Below are 12,910 nucleotides of genomic sequence, written 5' to 3'. Positions count from 1 at the left end.
AGCACCAATGTTGCATGACTCACGGTCATCCATAATTCCGGATCCAGGGAATCTAACACTCTTTTCTTTCCAGGCTTCCCTTGGCACTGATATGCATCTAGCATAATTTTTGTGTTTGTGCGCGTGTGTGAGCATGTGTGCGCACTTGCATGAATGTGCGTACGCACGCTCGCGTGCACGTGTGCTCGTGTACACACACACACACACACACACACAGAGAGAGAGAGAGAGAGAAAGAGAGAGGGAGGGAGGGAGGGAGGGGGAGGGAGGGAGGGAGAGAGAGAGAGAGAGAGAGAGAGAACCTTTTGCCTGACAGAGTTTAGCCTTCTTGTAAACAGGCAGATTGCTCTGGCCAGCTCTGTGCTGCTCAGTGATGCCTCCTTGAGCTGGGAATTGGACCTTCAGTCCACTTCCCCAACATCTAACCTCCCCGGTCCATTCACATACCTCCCAAGGCTCCAGAGCCAATTGGGCTTGCTGTCACGGTCTCCATGGCAATGAGGAAGATGGGGATGTTAGCAGATGTGGTTAGAGGCCACAGAGCATCATGTTCAGTGTGACTTCCTGAAGTCATACTCTGTGAATGTGGTACTTAGGACATTAAAGTTAAGATGTTCCCTTCCTTCGTTCCTTCTAACAATTCCCAGGTAGAGACTCTGTTCCCATCAGGTATTTTGAGGTATCTCATGGCTTTATGGTCTTCTTGAGTTAGGTTCTTGTCTGGTATGGAGAAAGAAGTGGTGGTTGAAGTGGGCCATTCTTGAGAATACACCCCAAGACTATAAGCAAGGAGTGTGGAGTCTGGCTGCTAGGACCATATTTGCCCTGCAGGTTACAACTTTGTGTCCTTGTTAGGGAACGAATGTTGCTGGCTTCCTCGCTATTCTGAGACTTGGAGCTGATAATCACTGTGACCATTTCTCAGGGGACCAAGGGGGTCTCTGTACACCTTACCATCTGGTACAGGGTCATTTCTTCCCAAGGGTTCTAGTTTCTTGGGGGTTCTAGTGCTGAAAGAAAACATGTCAGACCTGGGATATAGTGATCAGAGGCTTTCCTTTACTGGAGAGACTCAGTAGCTTTCTTGATTAGGGTAGGAGAAGCAAGTAGGGTGCCTGAGATTTCATCATCTCTCAGAACACATAGGTTCTAGAATTCTGCATCACCCGGAACCACCATGACTCTCAAGAGGTTGAGGGACTGAGATAGATAGATTCAGGTTTTGGAAAGTGTTATGGAAGGATGGGCTTGGGTAGCTTGGTTTAGGTTCCAGGCCCTGGAGTGGGACAAGGTGGAGAGGATCCCAGCCCTGTCCTCTTTATAGTTTGGTAGGCGCATAGTCCAATCCTGCAGGGCCTCACTTTCCCTGGAGGTGTAGAGGAGTCGTGCTGCCTGGGTGCTTAGCTGGTACCTGCAGGACAATAATAAGATTTCAGCCTAGAGCATGCTTGGACTATGGTGTTTGAGTCCTTGGCACTGACAGTGGCTAGCGGATCTGCTGTGTGACCCTCCTTTTTGCATGCTGGCCACTGATATATATTGTTGTTCAGGTCACTGTGTTCTGGGATTATAGTGTCCAATGGACCCAGTCCCTGCATCCATACAACTATACCTAGTCCTTTGCCTTTGTATCTGGATGTGCCGGGGATGGGATGGATGGGTCGCTCATCTTTTTAGGAAAGAAGCCTTCCCGTGACACCCTGGAAGTAGCCACCCAACCTTACTGATCATAGCTGGGCTCATTGACCTCACCGATACCAATAACCAGCCTAGGGGAGCAGATTTAGCATGGCAGGCTAGCCAATCATGCAAGAGATCTTGGTTGGGCAGGATTGCCTGTGTGGCACACTTCCCATTTCCACAGGAAGAGGGGCTGGATTGGGTGGAAGATCCCTAAATTTGGGCAACCCTGTAGGCCCCCAGTGGGGATGGTATGCAACACACTGGAGCAGGATTTGGCCTACAGTAAGCATGTCATCAAATCTCTCTTTTGTTCCTGTGACAGCTGGTCTCAGAGGCTGTCTATAGAGTGTAGGAATCTTTCAAAAGTCTGCGTTCCTCGGGTCCTCAGTACACTCCAGTCCCTGCCCCATGATCCTTTATCTCCTGCTGGATTGTGCTGGGAGATGAGGGAGGGGCTGTGACAGACACGAGCCGTTGCCTCCTTGAGTGTGCATACTGAGAGGGACTGTGACTGAGAGCCACAGAACGAGCTTCCATCATCTTTCAGGAGGGACATGGAGCTGAGCACAAAGGGACTTGGGTCAGGGGAGACAGACTGTCCTGTCAAACCCAGGGTGGAGCTATGTGATGGCTGGTGGGGATGAAGCGAGGCGGGGACATATGGCCAAGGTGGTTCCACGTTCTTCATGAGATGTGTATTGGAAGATACACTTCAGTGTAGGCCACATGGGAGACATTTCCTGAGCTTGGTGGCTTTGCACTTTGCCTGTTACTTCCGCTTTACCTCTCTGCTGAGCATCACAGAATCAGAGACTGCAAATCCAGATGCCTTTGGGGGTCAACAATCCAAGTCATGGGTGCAACAGGCAGGACCGCCGGGCAGACAGCTGACCCACGGAGAGCAGCAGCCAGCTACTTAAAACCTCTTGATTTCAACCTTCAGCCCCATCCATCTCATCTGATTTGGCAAGGGAAGCCCTAAGTCTTGTAAACACGGCTGGAATTTTAAAAGGACATGTGTAGAGATCCAATGAGAGCCATCTCAAGACTAGCTGAGGCCAACGATCATCAGTCTGAGGCCTTTCCATGGACTGGGTGGACCCCAGTACCCTGGGGACAAATCATACAGAATGAGGTTGTTCAGAACGTCTCAACTCCGATTCAAGAGGAAACAAAATTTTTAGGAAGTCATTGTACAGCTTTCAGTAGTGTCCTGGCTCTCAACCTTCGGTGATGGCCCAGTGCAGTGGCCAGAGGCCATTTCCTAGGCTGTGCTGCTGGTCATGTGTGCTCTCAAGTATGAGACCTGTGGTTTGTGTACAGGAAGTAGTGACCCGTGTAGAAGATGCCCGCTGGAGTCCTCAACCTGCACGAAAGAACTGTGAAATATTTAACAGTTAACAGAAATATGACGTCCATGTTAAGATATCATTTTCATGAGTTGAATTAAGTAAATAAAATATACTATACAATTGATTTAACCCCACACATAGAAGCAGCTGATTGGAAATAGAAAGCTGCATGTGGTGGCACACACCTGTAATCCCAGGACCTGGGAAACTGAGGCAGGGGGCTCTTAAGTCTGCATAATGAGATCCTACATACACCCCCCCCCCAAAAAAAAAGAAAAGAAAAAAATCAAGTTAGCTGATGTGGTTCTCAGAACTGGTCTCTATCCCTCAGGCCTATTTCTGTAGTAAAATTTTAGGTACACATGGCCACTCATGCACAGTCTAGCTTTGCTTCTGTACTCTGTGACAGAGCTGAGGGTAGAGCCGGGTTACCTGAAGCCCTTACTTTGTGACTATTTAGAAAGGTCACGGGGATTGTGGGCATGGCCCAGTTGGAAGAGTGCTTACCACAACATACGTGAAGTCCTGGGTTTGGTTCCCAGCACTGCACAAAATGAGTGTGGTGGTGTACACCTGTAATCCCAGCACTCGGAAAGCAGAGGGAAGAGGACCAGATGTTCAAGGTCGTCCTTGGCCTGGGTTGTTCTTTGTATAGTGAATTTGAGGCCAGCCTGGACTATATGAGTCCTTATGGAAGAAGAAAAAGGGGAGGAGAGAAAAGTGGGAAGGAGAAAGGGGAGGAGGAGAAGGAGGAGAAGGGAGGGAAGGAGGAGGAGGGAAAGGAGGAAAAAGAGGAAGAAGGAGAGAGAAGAGGAGGGGGAGGAGGAGGAGAAGGAATAAGAAATCAAAAAATGTTTGCTGTTCCTCTGATCAAGGAGAGAAAGCAGGAGCATTTTGTGGTCATTAGTTCGGCCCCTGCACTTTCGAATATTAATAAACAACTGTGGAATGAAGATAAATGGGAGAAGGAAGCGCCGATGATACATTATGCATAGACGGTGTATCTGGTGAGCAGGCACAGGATTTTGTTGACCATGAAGACTCCACAGGTTCTCAACCTGCGGGTTGTGACCCTTCCGGCAACCCTCTGTCTCCAAGAATATTTACATTACGATTCATAACAGTAGCAAAATTACAGTTATGAAGTAGCAATGAAAATAATTTCATGGTTGGGGGTCACCACAACATGACAAACTGTCTCAAACATTAGCAACATTAGGAAGGTTGAGAACCACTGGGCAGAGGAAATGGAGGCTGGTGAGTTGGCCTTCGAGTTTGAGTCTGGTGTCTGTAGTAGGAGACGAGATGGAAAGATGGAGACAGGTGACTGGGGAGGGGCGGGGCCTGGGACAAACATCGCTGAAGCAGCTATGCTGCTCAGCTTCGCTCCATGGTTACCTGGGATGCTGGCAGACTAACGCCCTTTTTTCCCCCCAAAGGAAGCAAGAAGACCAGTTTTCACTTAAATCTCCCTATTTGAAAATGCTAAAATTGATTTCATTGTTTTAGAACAAGAATGAGCCAAACCAAATGTGGTTTTAAGGTGACTGAGGGGGGCGGGGCATAAGTGGTTTCTGCTTTGTAGAGGCAATTTCCAGCTGGCATAAGTGGCTTAATGTTAGGTTGTCCCTGAGGAAAGCAGGCTTCACGAGCTGTGATTATATATCCATCCACCCATCCACTTACCTATCCATTCATCTGCTCATCTATTCATTCATTAATGAGACATGCTGGGGCTTGTCACACACCCTGGGCACTTGTGATATACACTTTCTGCTCACTGATTCTACAAGGTTGTCACAAGAAACAAGGGAAGGGATGGCATCTGTAAGATATAACCTGAGGCTGGGGAGATGGTTCAGTGGTTAAAGCATTTGCCCCACAACCCTGAAGACCTGAGTTCGGATCCCCAGGATCCCCAGGATCCCCAGGATGCTGAGTGGACATGGTGACCTGCCTATAATTCCAGTCTCAGAAAGCAGAGACAGGAGCTCCCCAGGGCAAGCTGACTGGTGAAGTGTAGTCGTATTGACTAGCTCTGGGATTAGTTGAGAGAGTCTGCCTCAATGAATAGGTGGACAAGCCGTAGAAGACAGTCCCTGACACCAGCCTTGGGCCTCACATGCACACACACGCACTCCCAGGCTTGCCATCATGGAAGTGTGCCCACACACAGGTAAGCACACATATACACAGATGTTCGCACACCACAAATATAAGCTATTATTGCCTGCCATTGTGCTAAACCAATTACCGAACCGAGAAGATGTGGGTCTTCCGGAGGAGACTGATGGACTCAGGTGTAGGACTCGAAGATCTACGCTAAGCAGTGTTGTTCTGTTTCTTTCTAGACCTTCTTAAGAACTGTGGGCGAGGTGCTTCTACTGCCCAGCTGGACCCAGGCATCAGAGGTAAGAGGAAGGATGCTTTGGCCTTCAGCATGTGATTATGACTGTCTTCCTGCAGTGGCATCCCGGGGACCTAACGATCTCTAAGAAAAATGAAGCCTTTCCCGGTCCTGATGTCTAAGGCACTGAAGTTCATTTCTCTTGGCCATGACATGTACCTGGGTATGGTGTCTTCTGGGGACTCTGGGACCTTCAGCCCTACGCCACACCATCTCTGGCTTTGGGAAAGGGACCAGCTCTTCCAGAAGGCTGACCTTTGCTTGCCATTTCACACAATGCATTTTTTTATTCTGCATTCTTGAATAGTCACAAGAGCCATATTTGGCGTTTTAAGATCAGCGGATTGAGTGAGATGGCAGAGCGCGAAAGTGTGCCTCGTGATTAAAGTGAGAAAATGAAAGGCTTTTGTCCCCCTGCACTCAGAATTCAGGACGCGGAACAGAGTGCTTTTCTTTGATTTCAAACCACCGTATTGATATTACTTCTTTAAAACATGAGAACAGCTGATGAATAGTAGTGGCGATGGCAGATGATAAAAATACCTAACGTAAGAATTGTCCAGGCCTCCTGGGAGAGCGTGGTGGTGAGCAAACCTCATATAACCCCCCAGTTTGGTCCAGAGCCCACTCATGCACATTCGTTCTATAGACATCTGACGGAACCTACTTTTCCTTACTTCTACCAAGAACGTTTGCCAAGGTGGGGTTGGGAGATGGCTCACAAGCATACAGACTGGAGTTCAGATCCCAAGCACCCACATAAATGCTGCCTGAGCATGGCTGCTCCCCTTTAATTCCAACCCGGGAAGGCAGACACAGGGAATCCCCAGAGCTAGATGGCTAGTCCTATCGGTGAGATCTAGGCTTGATTGAGGAACCCTGACTCAATGAGTGAAGTGAAGGGTGATGGAGACTGATTCTCAGCATGAACCTCAGGACCCATGCGCATTCATACATATATGCGTATATATGCCCCCACACATGCAAAAACATGCACATGCTTGCATACTGCATATACACACAAAATGGATAAAGGGGGCAGAAAGAACATTTGCCAAGGTCCTCTGTGTACCTTGTTAGTCAGGTCACTATAAGACATGCTGCAGTAACAACAGACCCCACCTCACAGTGACTTGGTATAGTGGGCTTCACCTCTCAGAGACCCTGTAGTGACTCGGCATCTCAGCTTCCGTGCCACACATGGCTTCTAGGAGTTCAGTGAAAGAGGGAAGATGAAGGCTCCCAGGTGCCCAGGAGGGCCCTGATCATACCAGCGTACTGAAGTGCTCACTCTCCTGGGCCCTCCTCCTTTCAAACCTTTAAAAGGTTTTGCAAGGTTGAGAGGCAGAAACAACAGCCAATTCTCACCTTATTAATAAGATGGCATGAGGAGCGGCGTTCCGCGAGCCCTTTATTGAACAGCTTCACGTGAAATGAGATTGCATAACACTGGCAAGCAAGAAAGGAAGGGGGTCAAGAACGACACAGTCTCGTGTAGAAACACATTCTTCTTCACGAAGCATAGACCTCCAGGGATAGGTTTCCAAGGGACTTTGTGTACAAGCTGCAGTCTGAAACCCGGGAGACCAGCCAGTGGGGATAGCCAGAAGAGGGGCAGCAACCAGTGGAGGCTTCAGATCACCCAATTTTTCTCCATTGATTTAAATGAACTTTCTTTGAATGTAAAATATGCAAATCTGCTGCAAAAATATGAATAATTGCAAAACAATCCAGGCTTAGGCAAGCTTATGCGCACTGAAGAGAAGGGCACGCATGAATCGCTGCTCCTCCTAGAAGTGTGTGCCAAAGACACAGACGTTCTGATTGAAATCAGACCAAGGGCCTAGGAGACAACGTCTAAAATTGGCCTGTGTATCTGGTTCCGCCTCAGTAAGTCCCTCCTGGAGTGTTCCTGAGAGGGTGAGAGCGACAGATGCTGTCTATGAAAGGCTGGAGGGGATGTGCGAGGTAGGTAGAGGAGAGCCAGACAGAATGGGGCGGGGGGAGGGGGAGCCAACTGTTCTTTATTGCTGTGGTGTCTGGGGTCCAAGACAGTCAGGCCAAGGTGGACATGAACCCTGACATGGACGCTGGCAGCAGAGGTCTGTGCGACCTGAAGGGACCCTCCTTCATGTGGGTGGAATCCAGTGGTGTCCCTTTTACCTTAGAGTAGGTGAAGAAGGTCGCTGGGTGGAGGGTCAAGGAGGCCAGAGGGGATTTGGGGGCTGGTACCTCCAAAGAGACTGCTGCTTTACTGAGAGTGGAAAAGACTTGCAGGTGTCCTCAGGACCATTAACTGTAAGACAGAGGCATGGGTAGACCTAAGACTTGCCCAGGTCCTTGGAGGGTTTGTAGCGGAGCTAGAAATAGGTGTCTGAGCCCTCTGGTCACTCAGGAGCTAATGCTATGACATTGGGTCAGCTTTGATTCGTGTCCATGCTCTGTGAACTCAGTCAGGTGCATGGTCATCTCCCAGGCTTCCAAGTGGGGCAGTTGGATGGTTTTCTCTCTCTTATGGCCGTCATGGGGAACTGCAGCTCTGAGTCTGTTGTGTGCCCATTTTACACGATGCTGGGAGTACTGGCCTCAGAGTCTCATGTCTGTGTCTGCGCTGCTTGCAGGACAACACCGTGACGCTGGGCCTGGTCGACACCATCGATACCGTCATGGGTCACATCTCATCCAACCTGCAGTCGAGAGAACCCCACATCACCCTCACAGGCTCTTCCTCCACGGCAGGTAGCCCTTCTCAGATTGGAGGGGGGTCAGTGGGGGTTGTGGAAGAAAGAGTGTCAGGTGTGTGGACCATACTGGCTTTCACATTGTCTGAGGCTCACACAACAGCTGAGACAAACCACCATTTCTCTAAGGTCCAGTGCCTTGTGGAAAAAAACACTTGTTTTTGGAAACAAGTGTGTTAGAAGAGGCTAGAAGTGTGGGGTCGTGGTGTGCACACAAGATTGTGTAAGCAGTCGTGGCAATGTGGAGCTCCAGGTGTCTCATAACAGCTGTCTGGGTTCATACAGAGTGCAGACTCCAACCCCTTTGAACCTCTGGGTCCTTACGGATTCAATGGGATGTTCTCTGCCTTGGAGATGGGGAATGAGTGAAGAAGGCCATTGGAGGAAGAGGAGACCAGAATGGGGTCTGGGTGAATGCCATAATGGGACATCTCAGAGGAAGCAGCCTGGTTTTCCCAGGGTGTGCCAGGTCCCCCATAGACAGGCGTGGACTCCTTGCCTTGAGCTTCTCTCTGAGGACACTATAGTGCAGGGGAATCAAAGAGCACCCCACCATGGCCCAGGAGCTCATCTGCCTGTCTGCTAAGGCACCCCCTCAGTGTGTGAGCTTTAATTTTCCCCTTTCTGATGCCCCTCTCCCAGAACTCAAATAACCACAATTTCCCTCCCTCCCTCCCATGGGGTCAGGCATCATCACCACCATGAGACTGCATGAGCTAGAGGGTTGCAGAGGGTCGGGGTCCCTTCAGGTAGGAGTTCTCTTAGGGTATGGCTGGAGGACTTGGCCTCTACATAAATCCCCTTCCAAACTCATATGACTGGACACACACACACACACACACACACACACACACACACACACACGTTCTGGGTCACCCTTTCTAGAGGCGATTCCTCTCCCCTAGGAGTTGACTTGGTTAGTGACACACAGAGTCTTCAATCTGAGACTTGCAGCCAGTGAGCCTGCTGACCCCATTTACTGTGTCCACTTCTCCCTCAGATTTCTCCGTGGCCAAGGTCCTTCCCCCAGCACTGAGTGCCCCCCACTACAGATTCCCAGCCCATGGGCACAGTTACATTGAGATTCCGAGAGAGGCCCTTCATGGCAAAGGTGAGTGGCTATGGTTGCTCGGGCTCTCAGGTGGTACAGCCTGGGTGATTGTCCTTCCCTGATGGTGCCATCCCACAGGAGGGTGGGTTCGGGTGCTCTCAGAGGGGGCTCTCAATCAAGGCACAAGGTACCACCTCATCCCACAACACACTGTGGACTGAGCTGGGACTTGGAGTGGGGTTCTGCAAATCTATGTTCCAGTGAGTCTGACCCACCACACAGGATACTGTGTGCCCCTCCCCCATCTTCTCAGCTCCTGGTTAGTTAAATATGAGTAGGTGGGACGCCTCTTCTCCTTGTTCAAGGTAGCCATGGGTAGGTATGTTTGTATAGGAGAACCAGAAACGATTCTAGAACAGGCCCAAGTCAAGTCTCATTATGAACAAGTAGCCAAGGGCACCTATGGATATAACCAGGCGATTCTGGCCATATCTAGATGGCGTCCTTTCCTCTTGTGTCCACTCACAGTTGAAGATTGCTGTGGATCTTCATCACAGAGGGCCCAAACAAAGGCTCAGGCTGCCAGACAAAGCCTCCCTGAGCAAGGATCTACCTCTTGGTCTGGAGGACAGGTGCCCACAATGTTCATCTTCCCAGACTCAGTGTATCCTGCTCTCAGGAGAGAGGCAGCACAAGGCAGCCTTGTGTAGCGTCTTCTCCTCCCATGTTCCATGGCAGGACACATTAGAAACAGCCAGAGGCCATGTTCTCAACACCTATTGTCAACTAACCCAGATTCTGTGGTTAGAGCCCCAGCTTAGCCACTCCTGGCTGTGTGGCCTTGGGCAAATGCTGTACCAGGACAACAACAGGATCTGCATCATGATACTGTTTCAGACCTTACAAGGCAAAATGTGTATAAATCACTGTGCCTGGCATGTAGTGAGTCCTGAGCTGACAGCAGGGGTATCTCAGATAATCAGCCAATGACAGCTGCCCGAGTGGTCTCACCCTCCTGGAGAAAGAGCTGAGTATGTGGTTCTCACTGTAATAAGGGGCAGGGGAGCCATTGCAGCCATCTGGGTGTCTGCTAGTCTGTGGACCTGCTTCTGAGGATTAGCATACTCCTCCTGCAGACTGATGGAGAGGCCATCATTGCCAGGCAACTGGCAGCCCATGAAGAGTCCCCAGGCCCCGCGCAGCTCTATGGCGTCTAGGACAGGCTTCAGCACCTGTGTCTGGAGTGGACACAGGGGACAGAGCGGGAGGTCATTGTCCCAGCTGAGCATGGGACTAGCCACAGCTTCTGTGCTAATGTAAATGTTATTGTTCCATGGCTCTTCCTCCTCCCCACCCCAACCCTACCTGAGTCACTGAGTCACGGCCTTCAGTCCCCGTGTGCGTGATTCTGCACGCTTTCTGCTTGTAACAGGAGTGTTGACGAGTGTCTGACCTCTGCTTTGTCCTCAGCCTGGACCACCATTGTCGGCCTTCTCTACCACTCCATGCACTATTACCTGAACAACATCCCACCGGCCAGCACAAAGTGAGTGTTGTACAGTGACGTGTGGATGTGTGTGTGTGTGTGTGTGTGTGTGTGTGTGGTCTTGGATGACCAACCAGAGTGACATGCTACACTGCCACACACATGCATAATTTACTTATTGTTAGAAAATTCTTGGTACCAGCACCTGCTGCCTTGCTGTTCAAGCCAGGCTGGGTTTTAGTCCTTTGGAAAAGACTCAAGAATTCCTCCAGTGGGATCCAGCAGGCTCTGGGGGAAGACTGGCCAGCTATGCTCAGAGGCTCAGGTGAGAGACCTCAGCATCCCCTAGGCTGACAGTGATCTGGGACCTGTGAATGGAGCTCTCTGAGTCTCAGTTTCCACATCTATAGAATGGGAAGGCGGCATTGAATTGCCTTGATGATTGTCTCCCTTGGGAAGATTAGTTCCCTCCATCTCCCTATTTCTCGCTCTCTCTTTGTTACTTCTTCCACAGTTGCTTTGAGGGGAGCAGAAAGCACAGGCACATAATTAAACTGCAGGATCGTTCACAGGCCAAGCTCAGCAGACCCCAAGCCAAACTTCTGTGCACCAGGTGTCTCGCTGCCCTGTCCCTGACTTTGGCCATGAATAGCGTTTCAACCTCTGAACTCCAAGATGGGGTTAGGAGATGTCAGGGGGGTTGTTGTAGATTGGAATGAGGCAGGGAATTCTAGTCTGAGTGGTTCCAAGCAGATGGAGGACTTGTTGAATAATATAATCTGAAAGTCCCACAAGCAACTGGCTTCAGGGGCAGTGTGGCCCACCTGTCCAGATGTTGCTACCAGATCTCATCTCTGGGCTCATCCCAGGAAGGGCTCCCTTCTCTGTCCTGCAGTCCCCTTACAGTTTTAAGCCAGGGAGACCTTGTCCTTCAGAACCGACATCCAGCAGAGAGAAGTGAGACCCTCTCTTCTGGAAGGTTCCTGGGGTGTGACATCATCTCCGGGCTGCCATGGGCTTGAGCAATGTGCTCTGCTGCCCAGCTCAGCTGGAGATGGCAAGGTTTGCTCCTGAGCCATGGGCTCAGTTCTGCGTACGTGGCTGAGTGGAGGAAGAGTGGCCGACTGCGTGAACAGGGGAAACTGAGGCACCTTTGTTGGGAAAGGAATGGACAGGAGGTAATGAGACAGTAGACCTCACCACATAAGCACTGGCCTCATGTGTGTGTAGTCAGGGAAAGTGGGGTTTAGGTCCCGGCGAGTGAGAGCCTGGTCAGGCAGGCAAATGCACTGAGATTCCAAGCCTGAGGTCAAAGGCCTGTTCTTCCCGAATTCCCTGGTGTATTTTGAGGTCCTGCCCTCTATCGCCTCCCAATTATCTTGTTACACTCTCAAGAGGGTAGAACTAAGGGACAGAATAGAGATGTTTAGTAGCAAGGATTTGATCCAGATGCGTGATCAAATATCGGTCTCAGAACTCTTGACCTTGAGGTCACAGTCTAGCCGTTGTAACCCGTTTCCCTTCGTTTCCAAGGATTCCCGAGGCTGTGAGCTGCAGAGATTGCTTGCTGTCTGTCGCCAGCCACCTGATCTCCCTGGAGGTGTCCCCACCGCCCACTCTGTCCCAGAACCTATCGGGCTCTCCTCTGATTACTGTCCACCTCAGGCACAAACTGGTGAGTGGGAGGCATTCGCCTTGTGGGTCCTGGATGCAGTTTGATGCCTGAGGCATTGCGTGAAGAACCTTTCATGGGCCTGGGGCTGGGCAAAGAGCACTTTCTGCTTCCCAGAGTTCATCTCCTTGCCATTTTATTTTTGAACTACCTGACTGAGCCTTGCCAATGACACATGGGCTGACGTTGAATGAAGAGGCCTCTGGGGCCTGCCGTGGTTCTCCAAGGCGAGTACAGCCCTGATGGGTGTATGCCCCTAGCTTGTGGAGTTGTTTTGTTTGGAGCAGAGGTGTGGTTGTCCCAGTGTCACTTAGCAGGCACGCTGGTGGCAATGCAGAGCTGAGTCTGGTCGTGCGCTGCTTCAGAGGTTGAGAGAGACACCTCTGTGCTTTGGGTCTGGAGGGATGAACTGTTTGTCCGGATGCGCTCATCTGCGCTGAGGCTCTCTCATCTTTATGTAGCTCTGCCCAGAAGTGAGAACGGCAGAGTTGGAGGCTAATGTGCCGTGGCTCCTGAGA

General features: G+C 50.5%; 1 protein-coding gene across 5 annotated transcripts in view; it reads left to right on the top strand.

The window, feature by feature from the left end:
- Adgrd1 (adhesion G protein-coupled receptor D1) overlaps positions 1-12,910 on the top strand; it is a 116,111-nt gene that overhangs the window by 33,378 nt on the left and 69,823 nt on the right. For all 5 annotated transcript variants that reach the window (XM_048433707.3, XM_048433709.3, XM_048433708.3 and 2 more), the window contains 5 exons: positions 5,387-5,446; positions 8,064-8,181; positions 9,184-9,294; positions 10,705-10,780; positions 12,254-12,395. In XM_048433707.3, coding sequence (XP_048289664.3) covers positions 5,387-5,446; positions 8,064-8,181; positions 9,184-9,294; positions 10,705-10,780; positions 12,254-12,395 — 507 coding nt within the window. The remainder of the gene's footprint in view (positions 1-5,386; positions 5,447-8,063; positions 8,182-9,183; positions 9,295-10,704; positions 10,781-12,253; positions 12,396-12,910) is intronic.

Source organism: Myodes glareolus, chromosome 2 (genome assembly GCF_982192425.1).
Source record: "Myodes glareolus chromosome 2, mMyoGla1.1, whole genome shotgun sequence".
NCBI classification, from domain to species: domain Eukaryota; kingdom Metazoa; phylum Chordata; class Mammalia; order Rodentia; family Cricetidae; genus Myodes; species Myodes glareolus.
This window is presented reverse-complemented; position numbering and strand designations above follow the sequence as displayed.